At 48.2% G+C, this 16,134-nt stretch overlaps 1 protein-coding gene across 1 annotated transcript; it reads right to left on the reverse strand.

Annotated features, from left to right (window-relative positions):
• Nucleotides 1-1,309: 1,309 nt before the first annotated feature.
• LOC144180557 (uncharacterized) lies at nucleotides 1,310-8,186 on the reverse strand. The gene is made up of 2 exons (XM_077708886.1): nucleotides 7,947-8,186; nucleotides 1,310-2,765 (listed from the first exon to the last, which is right to left on the reverse strand). The coding sequence occupies exon 2, from the start codon at nucleotides 2,621-2,623 to the stop codon at nucleotides 1,859-1,861; it is 765 nt and encodes a 254-aa protein (XP_077565012.1). The 5' UTR covers nucleotides 2,624-2,765; nucleotides 7,947-8,186; the 3' UTR covers nucleotides 1,310-1,858.
• Nucleotides 8,187-16,134: the final 7,948 nt, after the last annotated feature.

The following is a 16,134-nucleotide window of genomic DNA, read 5'->3' on the forward strand; positions in this document are numbered from 1 at the left end:
GTCGCATACCGCTCTCCCTTGACGAGGCCATAAAAAAATGCAACTTTGTTAAGCCTAAAAGCACTAGCCTTTGCTTACTTGCTCAGCCCAAATGCAGCCGCTAAAAACGTTTAACCGAAAGAATTCAGGAAACATCGAAACGCTTTCAAATTGTGCGCCACACTGGCGTAATATGGCCACAAGCGGTGTAATGTAGGCCAGCATAAAAAAAAAAACACCGTGATCTGTGTGTTCGCAGCCCGTTAGCACTAAACTGTTAGGATCGAACGGTACTAGACGCCCAACTACAACCGCCCAGTCATGTTTTTTAGTTGTTGCTGTGTTTGGTGGCCTGTAATGGGACAAACAATATGTTAATTCATGACAAAATCGCCAAAAAGTGGCACGGGAGTTGCCTCTGCTTGGTATGTTTTTTGAAGCTTGCGATAAAAATGGTTCGGCTAATATGGGTACAAAGCTGCCGTCTTTAATTATTCCAGCTTCTGCTTTGTATTCAGGGTCGCTGGAACGGCAATGCTCTGTCAATAAAAACTTATCGTTGAGCGCCCTAGGTAAAATACTTACACCGATGTTATTATTTACCTCTTAAATAGACCCTGCACCACTTTTTGACATTTTTCTAGAATCATAAATGCTTCCAGAACGTAGTCACCCAACACACCCAGTACTTAAATTAGGTGGTCGCGAAGTACCTCAGCCAGGAAAAACTGCTCTATGCCCATCAGATAACTTGGAAACTCGTTCAAAAGATTTTTCTCTCTTTCCGGTGTTGACTTTCTTCGACTGCGTGAATTACGTCACTAAGGCCATGTAGCGGCTGTTTACCGGTTTTGCTTCAGTTGCAGCAATCAACGCTTTCCGATAGCAAATTTATAAATAAAGCCACAAATACAATGCAGAAATGGAAGGCGTATCTGGTGCCACGAACAAATTACGCAGTACCGCTCCCTGCTGGCGATAATTGTAGCTTTCGCATTGGCTCCAGGCGTGGAGGAAAGAGTGGAAGCGCTTATCAAAAGTGTTGCAGGGTCCCTTTAAACCGAAACGCATGGCATCTTACAGGTAAAAGTAGTGACGGTTACCTAAGGAACGCTACCAAAATCAGTCTTGGCAAAACATGGCTTTGGTACCCCTTAGACGCACTGCTCGTACGTTCATAGCAGTGACTGACAATAATAGTACTTAGTATTTCTCAGCTGGCTTGTCCACAAAAATAGCCCTGTAGAGACACAACGGACAACTGGACGTGTGTAGTAGTCTTTTGTTGGTGTTTATCCTCGTCATTTATCTCGTGTGGTACGTTGCCCGCTATAATTTCATTTCTATGATTAATATCGCCATGGTTAACATCGTGGATACCTTACACTTGACATCATTGATTTTTGTTTCTGGGGGCCCGTCTCTGAAGGCGGTGAAGTGAAGAGCCAACCAAGTCGGGATTGTCACAACATAATCTTCTAAGCCCTACCAGCACTGGCTTGCAAAGTGAAAACAATGAAACTGTTGCTGGCTTGACGACAATCCGTTGCGCACCCTCGCTCTAGTTAGCCTTTGTCGCCTCCCACTCTTTCTCCCAAAAGCAGGCGTTGTAGATGTCTTCGCTGAGGAGAAATTGAACACCATTTAATTCCTCAATTTGTATGCACCATTGGTGCGCACTTTTGGTCCGCATACCGACAGAAAGCAATCGATGCTGTTCTCAAAAATTTCGTGGTCAGGGGACTGTTCCAACAATGCCGGTCCAACCAATAAGCGACCAAAAAAAAAATCTCAGCATCACTCTGACTGTCCTCCTGCGCAATTCAAACGTCGGGTTTGACTTAAAAAGTACCCGTCAGGCATATTGGTTTCCTTAGGCCTATTCGTCATCTTTCCCCGGAAACGTCGACGGAACTTTTATCGACACCATGGAAGGTGCGGGTGTGGGCGGCGGTGGAGCCAATTTGTCGTCCATGCTCAGCCTTCGCGGGGTGATGGCCGTGGACGGCCCACCGCGCTTGACGAGGCTGGTTGTCGAATCCTCCGGATAGATATTCTGGTAGACGAGGCCTCCTGTCGTACCGGCCGGGTTGCCCGTACCCTGAGGGCCATCTTCTGACACGGCGTCGAAATTGAGCTTGATGCGGCCCTTGCCGTAGAGCTCTACCCTCGTTTCCATGGTGAGGCTGCCTTTCTTCTTGAGGCTAGGACCAGCTCCACTGTTGCTCGTGGCGGCGTGCACTCCGCTCGGGCTCGCGGTGACGTTCTTTCCCGACTGAAGCGTTCCACTAGGGGGCATGAGAGAGCCACGGCGCAACTTGAGGTCACGTGAGATCTTCATGTACCGCTCCATTTCTTCCTTGCTCACCGTGGCGCCCTCGTGACCCGGTTGTCCGCCGGTGACGTGGCTGTCTGGTTCTAGCCGTGTGTCTGCCACGTCGATCCCCATTCCGCTGGCTGATGCATGGGCTGACACTACAGGGTTGTCCGTCCCCTCGCTGCTGGGGGTCTTCACGGCAGTCACGGCACCGGACATTGGCGCAATGAGGTTGCCGGCGGATATGCTCGGCGTGGCAGGAGCTTCCTCGCTAATGGCGACGGACTCGGACTTGGTGACCGGCGCGTCGCTCGCACTGGTTGTCATATTCCCGGTCTTCTTCGAGGTGGAAGGATCCTTCCTATGTGTGCGAGGGCAGAGTGCACTGCGCCGGCAGAAGAGATTAACCGGAAGCTGGCCTTCAAAGCTCGCGCGGTGAACACATGGACGAGGCCCACTAGCACCGTATCTGAAATGTGGAAGGGTGAGGCGGTAAGGTCAGATGCCGCTTTAAAGTGTACGAACATGTGGAAAAGTCACTCTAAAGTGGCTACTAAAAGTGCCCACTAAATGATGAGTAGAAGTGGCCAGAAAGACAAAAGGAAACCCGATGTATAACAGCGTGTCTGGGACACTGTTTGTATGCATTTATAAAGAAGCCTGATGAACAGTAAAACGCAAAGTGGGCCTAAAGCATTGTTTGTTTTCCTTCCTAACTTCAGGGTGCTTTTACTTATTTTTTGTTGGAAGCGTACTTGCCTTTTTTGTGACTTTGCGCTGAATGGCTCTACTTGACCAGGTACACCTTTTAGCATTTCTACTTGAAGCTGCCAAGATGGCCACAACGTCGTTGTATTTTCTTTAAGGGGCGCCAGTATCATCACAAGAATCTTCTTAAATTTGCCGCAAAATTTTTAACTTTTCATGGAAATAATATTGTTAGCTTTCTTGTCTCGTTAATATGAACACTGGTAAAATTATAAATGTCTGGAGAATTCTTCCAAATTTCGAAAGAAATCACTATTACGATGAATGTGAACGCATCGAAAAAGCAGTAACTGGGAAGTAAACATGGCACTCTTTCTCGGATTAACACTAAGAATAAAGAAACTCCCGCAATAATATATTTCTGACAAGACAGTGGTGTATTGTAGCATTGCCCGTCGATAAAAATTGAGCGTGTTTGCGTGATTCCCATTGCCTAATTGCTTATATTCATTCGCGCAAACATGAACGAAAGGCAAGCGGTGTGCGCAGTTCCATGTGCTAGGTAGTACCTGACCCTGTCTTTTGCGAGGTACCCCATACACCCATACGCCCACGTCGCATGGGGTGCGTGCGAATAACGCAGCAACATCCTGCGAAAACTCGTGGTGATCTGCTTCGGCGAGTCAACGTCAATTGCGTGAGCAACACCGTTCAATCATCGGGATACAAAACCAGAAGCAAGGCTAACGGAAGTGAATAGTCTATTGGATTTAGAGAGTGCACCATCAGGCAAGAATTGGCGCCGTTAACAACGGCCGCAGTTATAGAGCGACAAGGCTCTGGTCACAACCAGGCGCAGATGACGGCACACTGAATGCGGGCGGGTTCGTGAAGAAAATTCGCAAGCTTGTAGCATAACAGCTCCAGTATTAGAGCAGCGGTTTCAGGAAGAACGAACCGACAAATACCGTACACCATTTGAAATAACCTGTTCAGGTAGGCCTATTAGATTATACCTGCTACTCTGAACCAAAACTACTAAAGGGACCCTGCAACACTTTCGATAAGCGTTTTCACTCTTTCCTTCGAGTGTGGAACCACTGCGAAAGCTCTAGTTATCGCCAGTACGGAGCGGAACGGCGTGATTTGCTCGTCGCACCAGATACGCCTTACATTTCTGCTTTGTTTTTGTGGCTTTTTTTTTAAGTTTTTATCAAAAAGCCTTCATTGCTGTAACTGAAGGAAAACCGGGCAACAGCCGCTACATGGCCTTAGTGACGTAATTCCTGCCCTCGAAGAAAGTCAATACCGGGAAGGAGAGAAAACTCTTTTGAGCAATTTTACAAGCTCTGTGATGGGCATAGACCACATTGCGACCCCCTAAATTAAGTACTGGGTGTGTTGGGGGACTACGTTCTGCAAACATTTAAGATTTAAAAAAAAAGTTTGAAGCGTTGCGGGCTCCCTTTAAATTTAATAATACATGACACACCAGCCTTCAAACTGTGGTAGGCATATAGAGTACCGCGAATGGAGCGTTTCTCACAGGAACTGCAATGCTCGGGAAGGCTGCCCTTCCGTGGTGGTGACAATGCATGCCTATGCGAAAAGTCTTCACACAGAGGGTCGAAGATTTTGTTGGTCCGCTATCGATTGATTGATTAAGGGTTTCGCCGACACGACACACGTTATAAGGCGCGCCGCGCCGTAGTGGTGAGTTCAGGATTAATTTTTTCCATCTGGGGACTTTTAATGTGCGGCGAAATTTCCAACACACGGGCGTTTGTGCCTTTCGCCTCCGTAAGAAAAGCGGCCGCCGCGGCCGAGAATTAAACCCACGTCCTCGGGCTCAGCAGCACAATCAATGCACGTCTAGGCATGCTAACTGGTATAAAGCGGAAGTTTTGCTTAAAGTTCTAATGTTCCCGTTCAGTATTTTTTAATTAGAAAGCTGGTCTTTATTCGAGGAGATATTGCAGCTCTAACCATAACGCATTTTCTTGCAGCGGATACAACGGTCAAAGTATGTAAGCTCAGTACTCCGTGGGAGAACGTTTGAACAGGAACTAATGCCTCGGGCGTGGAAGTTTTCTTATGATGGGCATCGGTGACCAAATTTGGCGCGTAAACCATTCGGGTAGCTGGGGAAGAGGTAGGGGCGGCTAGGATGTATGCGAAATCTCTAGTACTTGTCAGCAATAAACGCAGGCATTGCTAACTTTCTGCCTGAGTAGTGAAATTTATAGAGAGATTGAGCTCTGCTAGTGTTATGTAACCGAAGTGATGCTTTGCTCTAAATTATTACGCACTGCTTCATGCGTAATGCAGCGAGGACTTTTTAGCTTTGCATTTATTATTCCCGTCGCTTTCTGTAACCTACCCCACAGGAGTTACAAAGATCAGCTACCGCATACAGTGATCGGCTCGTACACTGTCTAGTGCTGTGGGGAAACTAATGCCAAGCCCACAAGCGATGCGAACGATAGTGCAACTAGCCTTTTTATTTCCAAAGCAGGTTTCGCACAGCAATCGGTCACTTGTGGCTCCCCTCTGTCGGAAAAGCATAGAAAGTCTCAAAGATTCTTCATTGGGAGACCTGATCGCAAATTTTTTTGTCTCTGGGTCTGTATGTCTGTCTGTGTGTAAGTTCATCTGTATGTATGTATGTATGTATGTATGTATGTATGTATGTATGTATGTATGTATGTATGTATGTATGTATGTATGTATGTATGTATGTATGTATGTATGTATGTATGTATGTATGTATGTATGTATGTATGTATGTATGTATGTATGTATGTATGTATGTATGTATTTATGTATGTATGTATGTATGTATGTATGTATGTAGGACCTCCAGTCCGCCCGTCGCCTCTCCCTGCCTGTCCGTCTGTTCGTCTTTATGTCTCCCTGTCTTTCGCACCCAATTAAACAAGTTCAGTTGTGGCTCGGCGAACCAAATTATCGCGTATTTGAGTTCGCTGCAAATAAACTGCTAGGATGCCTCACCGATGTATCATTATTCAGCGCAAAAGATTACTCAAATACGCTGCACGCAATACGTAAGCACATGGGTGACAGCAGTTATTTGAATAAAATAAACATTGGATTTTTTTGTGAGAGCAGATAAGACAACCACTGGTTAAGGATGGCGTTCAAAGGAGCGAAATGAATGCAAACACTAATACAAAATTTGCCACCTCGAGCAAGTTTAAGAGGAATTGAAAATAAAAAAAAAACCTAAGAAATTAACCTATCCCCACTTGTAACACATAGCGCGCGGGCGGTGGGATTGCCGAAAAACTTAATTGAACAAGCCTTCATTCCAGCCATCATTAAAGAGTGAAAGCGGACGTAGGGATTTGGCAGTAGGATTTACGAGGAAGGGGCGCACAAATTGTGTTCTGATGGTATTTGCTGCAAAAAAGCAGATACGGGGGCATTTTTTGCGGGCTATGCTTTGCCACAGTGCACCTCAACTCCAGATTTTTTCGCAGTGGAATATTACGAATAGCGGGTTCGACACACGGATTGGTCGTAGAATTTTACGTGTACTGTGCCACGTACGACAAAAAAAGTGCTGCTATTGCGCAATGGCACCGCTCTCAACGCGTTCTTACGCTCAAATTGAATAATTCGATGTTCTAAGCATTAAAGAAACGGACGGCTCTACGGTACCCGCCGCGGTGGCTGAGTGGCTAAGGCGTTGCGCTGCTGAGCAGGAGGACGCGGGTTCGATTCCCGGCCGCGGCAGCCGCTTTACTGATGGAGGCGAAAAGCAGAAACGCCCGGTTGTAAGAGATTTCGGCGCAGGTTAAAGAGCCAAAGGTGGTGAAAATTAATTCGGAGCCCTCCGCTACGGCGAGCCTCATCACCTGCGTTGCGTCGGCGCGTCATACCCTACAATCAATCAATCAATCAATCAATCAATCAATCAATCAATCAATCAATCAATCAATCAATCAATCAATCAATCAATCAATCAATCAATCAATCAATCAATCAATCAATCAATCAATCAATCAATCAATCAATCGTGTCTGTGGTGGTTCTCACCTTTCGCTATCGTTCGATATTGTGCTCTTTTGCTGTCTAATGACGTGAGCGCGGCTACTAATACTTATGCATGCAAAGGGTGATTCAAAGCGTCGTCATAATCAGACATGGCTGGCTAGAAACTTAAGGCTTAGAGCACCACGTTATTTGTCATTCATAACAGATAGTTGAAACCGTGATGGCCGCAAACAAGGAAGGCGAATCAAAGAAATACTCAGGGTGCATAAGGTCTTACAAGAGTTCATATAATTTTCTGTTTAATTCCCTGTGTTGACATCATGCCATGGCATTTGTTACGGCATTACCTAGTGGTTAGAAATCACAAACTCACACGCTTTGCATAAGGCATCAATTATACTACCCGGTGATGCCCGCGTGTGCAAATGCACAAATGGATATAATGCATATTGAGTCATTCGTAAGTGCGTGCAAATGGGCGCCCCAAATCCAAAATTCCCTCCCATTCGCTTAACGGTTTATAGATACACCAGTTTATAACTGGTTATTCGGTGTCGTCTCTACTGGGAAAGCATCCAAAGAAGAGCCCGGACATTCGATACTCGCTATGGGATTTGTGACCGCCCACACGCGCACACTGCTCAACCGCGTTTTCGGAAAGGAAATCGAAAACGGCAGCGAACGTGGAGCCTTTCGAGGGCTGTGACACGGCATGTTAATTCCATCGTAATTATGAACGCTTACTGCACAGTGCTCGGGTTTCCGCAAGTCCCATATGTCCCCCGTAAAACACGATCTCTGTCGTTCTCGTCCTGCTCCCAGCTTGTCCCTTACTCATGAACACGCGACGGCTTGGTACACGAGGCTCAGTTCTCGCTGCTCAGTTCTCTCCTCAACCTCTGATTGAAATTCCAAGCTCACTGACCTGTGAAGCGCTGCTTTCGTGACGAGCCACGGTGGAGGGCAGCCGAGCGGTCGGAGCTACCATGGTCGCGTCGTTCCTGGGGCGTGAGGGGTGACGAAGCAGAAGAGGACTCCACGCGGCCGTTGGCGGCCGCCGCCGGCCGGCACGTCGATGCCGGCGGGTCTTCAAGCCAGGCAGCGCCGAGACCTGTGTTTATCCGCCATGGGCAGACTTCCTTTTCCTTGCATCCGCTTCCTCGTCGTCTTCTCCTATTTTGTGTGGAGGAACCAAAACTGGTGAATGCAAGGTTTGAAACATTTCCCAGTTAGCTATATGGCGACGTGTGCCCGGTCGTATTTCGGAGATAACCCATCATTGGAATCCCCAATTACGGAATTTACCTTGGGTATTGTTTGGTATTGCGCAGCTGTGTACGTAGCAGTGTTCTCAATGACACGCAGATAAGTTCCACCTTTTATCACGGTCTTTTTCAGAACGTGATACCTTGCAACGCGCACGTAAGCATTGGAATTTACATTTGAGGTCTTCATTTACGCAGGATAACTTACTGTCATATTTAATATTGCTACAGGTGAAATGATAGTCAGAGCGGCTGCAGCGTGCATGAGGTATCGGGCCTGTCATGCGATGCCTTTACCTTCGCAACGGACCTGGGTGTAGAGACACTCATATGGGCACTGAGGACGGAACCCGTCCTAAGCTTTGATAACGTGAAACTCGACTGCCAGTGCACCTGCGGGCAATTGCCGTGTCCGGGTAATTCTAATTCAGCACTGTTGTAATCATTGTAATCGGCATTGTAATGCTGATGATAACGGTGGAGTACTCTTTACTTTGTGTCTTGTAAAAAGTGTAGAACGACGTAACTGAGCTGACAGCAGAAGTACTGTTGGTTTTTGTTCGAAGATGTCATCGCAAATGTTCTGTTGCAATTGCCGAGTCAGTGGCCAATTGCCTACACGGTGGCCCACCACCTTTGATACCTACTGGTGGAGACCTCCAGCTTCGTTTATACTACTATCATAAGGCTCAGGTGCTAAGGCGTTGTGCCGCTGAGCCCAAGAACGCGGGTTTTGTGCCGGTCCGCGGCGGCTGCTTTTCTGACAGAGGCGGAAGTGAAAGCGTGCGCTTGTTGACAATTCGGTGCACGTTAAAGATCCTAGAACCTTTTCAAAATACTATCAGGCATAGCGAACAAGCGGAAGGCCAGTCGAGCAACATTGCCCGGGGCCATGATGAAGGAAACACAGCGATTGTGCTGACTGCTCGGCTCAGCGCGCTCACGCATCGCCTAAGCTCGGACTTCACGGACTCCCAGTACTGGGGTGCTGGATGATATGGCGTCTGCGTCACGGGGATTGGTCGTTCCTATCACCGGGTGGGACACCAACCTCTCTGGTATACCGCGTATAAGCGACGAGTGCATCCGCGCCGCTTGCAGAGCGGGACGCAGCAGTGAGTCGGCATGACTCCTGCAGAACTCGTAACCCCATGTGGTGATAAAATCAAAAGGGCCCATCTCCCCGCGAGGGGGACTCGAGTAAATGCGTCGCATAGGGGGTGGGTGTATTGCGTTAACGTTTAGTGTTTGGGGAGTTGGTGGTAGTGAATGCGTTGTATCAGCAGCTTCTTGACGTAGTTTGAATGAGTCAAGGATATAAGCCTTCCATTCTGTGTCGGTTTCGTGGCGCAGTGGGAAGAGCGCCATGTACCTCGCGTTCCGCCCACAGGTAGTGAATGCGTTGTATCAGCAGCGTCTTGACGTAGTTGGAATGAGTCAAGGATATAAGGCGCGTTCGTAGCCTTCCATTCTGTGTCGGCTTTGTGGAGCAGTGGGTAGAGCACCATGTACCTTGCGTTCCGCCCGCACGGTCGTGGGATCGAAACCAGGCGCCGGTAAGTATTATTTTTTAAGTGCGAATGCACTTCTTAAGCGAGCCTGAAGCGTCTGCCGCCGTCCGCATTCCGCCGCCGTCCGCATAGCAACAGCAGCGGGTGCGCGCGCTCCTCGTCTTCCTTGGCAACGGGGGGAGATGGGCGCCCGCTGCCTGGCCGCTGACATGGCACATACCCACGTGGGGGATTGGCCAGGAATCTCCTCGTCTTCCTTGGCAACGGGGGGAGATGGGTGCGCGCTGCCTGGCCGCTGACATGGCACATACCCACGTGGGGGATTGGCCAGGAATCGGGCGTGAGAAGGGCTAATGCACCCGCTTAAAGGAGTACTGACACGAAATTTCAAAGCTGAGATCCGCTCTAGCAATCAAGTACAACGACAACACAAATAGGCGTCTGTGCATGGCACATACCCACGTGGGGGATTGGCCAGGAATCTTGCGTGAGAAGGGCTAATGCACCCGCTTAAAGGAGTACTGACACGAAATTTCAAAGCTGAGATCCGCTCTAGCAATCAAGTACAACGACAACACAAATAGGTGTCTGTGAATAAATGCATCTTTCTTTCTTTGTAGTTGTGTGTGTGTGTGTGTGATCTATCTCTCTTTCGCGAACATTACCGAACCGCGCAAATTCAACTCGTGCATTCGCGCTTTCACATTCTTCCCCTCGGGGAAATGCGGGGAATTTTTATATAGCGTAGGGGGAGGGGTGCGGACCTGTTGTTCAGAGCGAGGAGGGTAGCGTGATGCGGGAGAGGAGGAGTGGGGGAGAGGGCGCACCTGGAACGGCTGTTGCGGACGCCGAGGCACGCCGACAACGCCGGGTGACATCGTGAGTTAAAGAAATGCTCTGCATTTAAAACAGCAAGCGAAACCTCAGAAACCTATCCGATCAGACTGAACGCCGAGATGACTACGAGTGGCTCTAAGACAGCGCCGCGCAGCCGCGCTATGATGGAGCCGCGTTTCCTTTATCATGGCCGACGTTTGCGAAATGTTTACGAATGGAATCAGTGTTGTCATCATGAAAGCTCGCGTATGTGCTATGTTGCCAACTTTTCGGAAAAGGGTCTATTGGTCAAAAGTAATCCGAAGCCTTCCTCACTGCGCGCCCCGTGGCCAATGTGTACCTTCAGCGCATTAAACAACACTATGAATCAATCAAGCATCACGAGGGTCGCTCATTTGCAAAACGCGGCGGATATAATGTCATCGCATATAGAGCAGGACTGAACGCGACCATAACTTGCTTAACGTTGCCTCAACGTTACCAATCCTCTCCCCGGTTCGACGCGTGACACAAAATTACATCATTATTCTGGGTAATTTTTCCATTCGGTGGTATACACACAAAAAGAAAAAGAACTTGCGGAGAACGCCTATGTCTGCATATGTTTGGGAATCCAAAAGCATGCGTATGCTGTGCGTTGTTTCCAACCTACATTTCTCTATCAGACTTTAATGCACATACCGTATTTGCACGATTCCAACGCGCACTCATTTCGGCTAAAATTATTCTTTGTATTTGCGTGAGCGTTACAATCGGGTTCAAACCCGATATCGACTTCAAAGCGGCCCAGCAGCGCTGCCATGGACACAAATGCCTCTTGAACCTCCCCGGCAGATTCAGCGTGAAGTAATTTCGATAGGGGGCGCTTTAGGATGGTTCAAATACGGTATTCGGTTGGTTGCGCCGTCCCCTACCATGAAAAAAACAAAAAAAAGTCCGCAAAACAAAATGTTGAAAACGCGAATAAAAAGCAGCGGAATGGCGAACCGTGTAATGCCCTGCATATCCACAAAACTGCATATTTTGCGGAAGTAACCCCTGTAACGGTTATTAAAGCGCAAATGGGGATCATTGCTCGAAGAGAATATAGAAGAACCAAGAATAAGAATACTGCAAAAAATAACAGTTTCACGAAAACGATTTGACAAATAAAAAATATCCACTTTACATATCTGCCCCCCAAAACGAATATTAAACGAAAAAAGTCCGCAAAAGAACTTTGGAAGTACTTATAGAAATAGCGTAAATGAACCACGTCTGCCGTACGCCTGGCTTCTTCGAACAAAAAACTTAATTAGCGTAGAAAGGCGTTTCATCACTCTAATGGTATATGTTTACATCATTGGCAAACAGAAACAAACGAAAACTTAAAAATATTGTGAGCATTCGCGCCGCTCCATTAATGTGATACGCAGTGCAAGCGATGCCGTCACTGTCACGGCCAGTGTGAGCTCCGAGGGGTACGCTTCCCAATGTCTTGTACTCACGCCCCATCGCCATTACCATCTGCAAACCATCATTATCGTCATCATCAACAACAACAACATCATCGTTCATCTCGCGCTCCCCCGGAGCGTTCGGTCTCAGATACAAACGTCGTCTCAGAGACCTCGTCCCTCGATCTCTCAATATATCCAACGTCTACCGCTACTCATAGTCATTGTTGACTGTAAAGAACTGACACTCTGGACAAGCGGCATAAAAATGCCACTCATAAGTACACAATTATCGAAATTTCTGCAGATATTTATTGTGTCGGAGTTATTATAAGCAAGATAAAAGGCTAAAACTGCAGTACTGGATGAAAGTACCGTCTGCACATTGGACGGCAAATCTAACTTTCTGGGGAGTGTTCTGTGGCTTTCAATCTATCGTGCGTATCTTGAAAATATTACACTGACAGACTCCAGGCACGATGTTACGAATGATGGCTTCATCAATACCAAGATGTTCTATGAGTAACTACATAAATCGTTTAAAGTCTCGTATGCCGACCTTTGCATTAAAAGACGAACATCAGCTGAGTATGTGCATCCCATTTCCCCTGACGAATGACGGGCACATGAAGTTTTGAAAAGTTTTGTTGGCATCGGGGGTAAGTGTGCGGTAAGAATTCAGGTTTTGTCTTTTGTCTGGGCATCACATGCATACCCTCAGTTGGTGCAGTGACACGTTCTTAAGAGGCTGGGTCCTCGAGTAAAGTTTGGGTGGGTCCAGGCTGAGCTGAGAGGAAAAGAGACAGACATAACGGGCATTAACAAATAACAAGATTAATTAATAAGAGTTTGAACGGCGTCGGTTCCGTTGATAATCCCGAGCACCGGGTTGTATCGGTGCTTGTCAGGCTGTTTGATGAAGTAGGAGCGTGTCAGGAAGACAGCTGGTGTTGTTCCGTGGAGGCGGGATCCCTCGCTCACGGACCGAGATGCACCGGGAGGCTCACGTAAGTCGCTTTTTCGGTGCCTGGAACTCTCGAACCGGGGTGCTCGCACTCCACCGGACTGTGCAGGTGGTCCCGGGCACGCTGCGGGCTCGCTGATCAGCGGAGGTGGACGATAAAGAAGGCGGCGACCCCTGGTCTCTATCTGGGGGCGCAACGCGAGAGCGGGTTGCTGGATGGCTGCTACGGCGGTTTCCAAGTCCCGCAGGATCAGTCGGCGGCGGGTGGAGAGGGCGACCGTGGGGTTTGTTTGCGGGCCTTGATATACCTACCGCTGGTTGCGCGAAGACAAGGGGAGCGCTTTGCAGAATACGGAGGCGTCGCGGGTCATCTCTCGCTCGGCGCGTATACGGGATGTCTGCACCGGCGTAGCGGGAGCTTAACATCAAGATTTCGCCTCTCTCTCGAAGGACAGGCGTTGTACGCACGCGGGATGGCATGCACGCCGCCTGTCAAGGCTGATGGCAATGTCCCATAGTCACAGCACCATTGTTCTTACTTTTCTCGAAGAGTTTATATTTGGCGGTTTTTCAGTGTTTCTATGCCGCTTCGCTGACCATCCACCTGCCGTTAGTGAAACGACTCCTCAAATTCCTTTTCTAGACGACCGCAGCATAAGGCTAATGTAAGCAACAGGCTGCACTGTCATGGTTATGAGTAGTTGCTTAGAAGGGGTGTGGAATAGTAGACGAAGTTTTCGGAGAACGAAAGTAGCAAAAAAGAACATCCTTCTTTACAGGCTTTACCGCACCGATTGCAGCACAGTGAGTAATAGGTGAATAGAACGACTTTGGTTAGTTGAAAGATCAATATGCTTATTTCCTATTCGGTCAAGTCTACGACCGGAGCAGCGTTCCTTCACGCTATAAAATACCCTTGACCTCAGGCTCTGGGTAGGAGGGTGGAAGATGAGGGCAGCGGATCACGTGTTTCACACCTGTTAGAATGCGGCAGCAATGTATGCAGTGCGTAACGTATATTTTGTGCGCGCGTACGCACACTTGGGAATCTTTTTTGCAAATAAAATTACTATTATGACCCCTGGAGGACGACAAGTTTAGTTACGATTGCGAACATGCTGCCCGTGCGATGTCGTTGTTGGCAACCGCATCCTTACGAATGAAAAGTGTGTTCGGGCAATTTAAAATAAGAAGCCATTAGTTTACTTATCTCCATGCAAAAGGGATGAGGGGGAATTACTCGCGGAATCCCCGTTCCAGTGATAGCTTAACCACTGCAATTACGAGCCGTACTAGGATTCATCTTCTCTGATTGGGATAACTCCTGTCTGTGTTCGGATAATGATTTGACGAAGTTCGCGCTAGTTTGTGTACATATAAGTACACTCAGCACTCGTTGCCGTATTCTGCGTACCAATCCACTCGACATAAATTAAACCTAAACTTTTTCTGCAACGTTCTGTTTAGCGTCAATCAAATTCACGTTACGTCCACACGGTGAATTAATTGTGCCCGCAGCGGAGTTGCAGTGAAGAACTACAAGCCAGTTTGAAAATATGTGCTTTTTTATTTTTTGAGGAAATCATGGCCGTGAAACAATCGGGGTAAAAAAATGAACGCAAAATTTTCCACGCCGTGTTACACCCCCATTAAGGAGGAGGGAATCCAGCAGGGTAAACTGGTTAAGTTCACATCCTACGCCTGGAAAACACTCTCATCCCAAACGTCCTTTCCCGAAGTCAACTAGAAAGCTTCAGTGAGCATAACTTGCTCTTATAGAGTTTTTCTGGCATCGTTATTTGTTTCAGTGTTCCGTCAGTGTGTCTAGGAGGGAGGACCTACTCCGATCATCATTTACCGAAGGCGACACAAGGAAGAGCGAAGCCATCCTTGGGGGAAACACTCGGCTGGGCGTCACTGGCATGCGGTTTGCCCTGCCTCGAAGTCAGTGTCACAGGAGGTGGTATTCGGGAGCCGCCCGATATCCAGGCGAGAGATTCATTTGTCAGCGCGGAATATCGATGGCGCCGAGGCACCCAGGCCCGCCTTGGCGAAATTTTCTTCTCTACGACCTCCACCCTAAACAAAGGGGCCAAGAAGCAGTGCAGAACCGGGGAGAATAAACCGGGATGCCGAAGGGACTGGAAAGAAAATGGATGAAGAAATGAGGGAAGCACTCTGGCAAACTCGCACGGAGACGTGCCTGTGCTGCCAAGGGCAGGAGCGTAAAAGAGCGAAGTAAAGATATGATTGCACAACGGCATAAATAAGGGATGCGCAAGTTCGCGAAACTGTAAAGATGAGGAAAACATGCTGTGCGTCCCAAGATATTGTGGGGCTGCTTTTCAACCCTAGGCGTAGTCCTCGCTGCCACCACCTATACATATATGGGGGGGAAAACAGTAGCCATCTTCTTTGTAAGCAGATGCTATTCGTGTCTTTTACTTCTCTTCGAGAAAATTTGCAGGTGTTTTCCTTCTTCCGTCTGTTTTTAACGCGCACTCGTCGTATAAAGCCTGGGCCATGCATTTTTCTCGCCGGACGCCATTTATCAAAACGTCGGCCAGACATTCCTCTTTGACGGTGGCGTCGGACCCCGAAGAAAGGCTGATAAATGGCGAAGACTATGCAGCACTCACCTCTTTCGAACGGACGAAAAAGAAGACAACACGCAGCTGGTAAAACGGAGAACAAAGAAAAGTAAGGGGAGCGGGGGGTTGCCTTGGGATGTTCTCTGAAGAAAATACCAGAAGGATTCTTAGTCTTATACTGGAAGGGGAAGAAAGGCTCCGAAGACGGAGGGTGAAGTGGACCATTCATTTTGTCATGCGGCGGAATACCGGCCGCGGTGAGATAGGGGGTACTGCCCAAGGAAAAACTTGGCCCCGGGCTTTAGAATTAGGTCAGCTTTTTAATTGGACGTCGAGGCCTGCGTGCCTGTGGTCTTACCTTCGGGGCCAGCAGCTGTTCTGTAGGCCCACAAGACGGGACGGTAGCTCGTGTGAGATAGACGGTAGCCCCAGGGCGCACCCGCCTTTCAAGAACCGAACCTGAAACAATGAAGCCTTCCCTTGCGAAATGAATGAAGGGCGGCACACGT

Source organism: Haemaphysalis longicornis, unplaced genomic scaffold (genome assembly GCF_048455015.1).
Source record: "Haemaphysalis longicornis isolate Haplotype H1 unplaced genomic scaffold, Haemaphysalis longicornis Haplotype H1 scaffold_4, whole genome shotgun sequence".
NCBI lineage: Eukaryota > Metazoa > Arthropoda > Arachnida > Ixodida > Ixodidae > Haemaphysalis > Haemaphysalis longicornis.

What these genes read in the sequence shown, in the direction of transcription:
- LOC144180557 (XM_077708886.1), bottom strand. Translation starts at nt 2,623, where the DNA reads ATGACAACCAGTGCGAGCGACGCGCCGGTCACCAAGTCCGAGTCCGTC.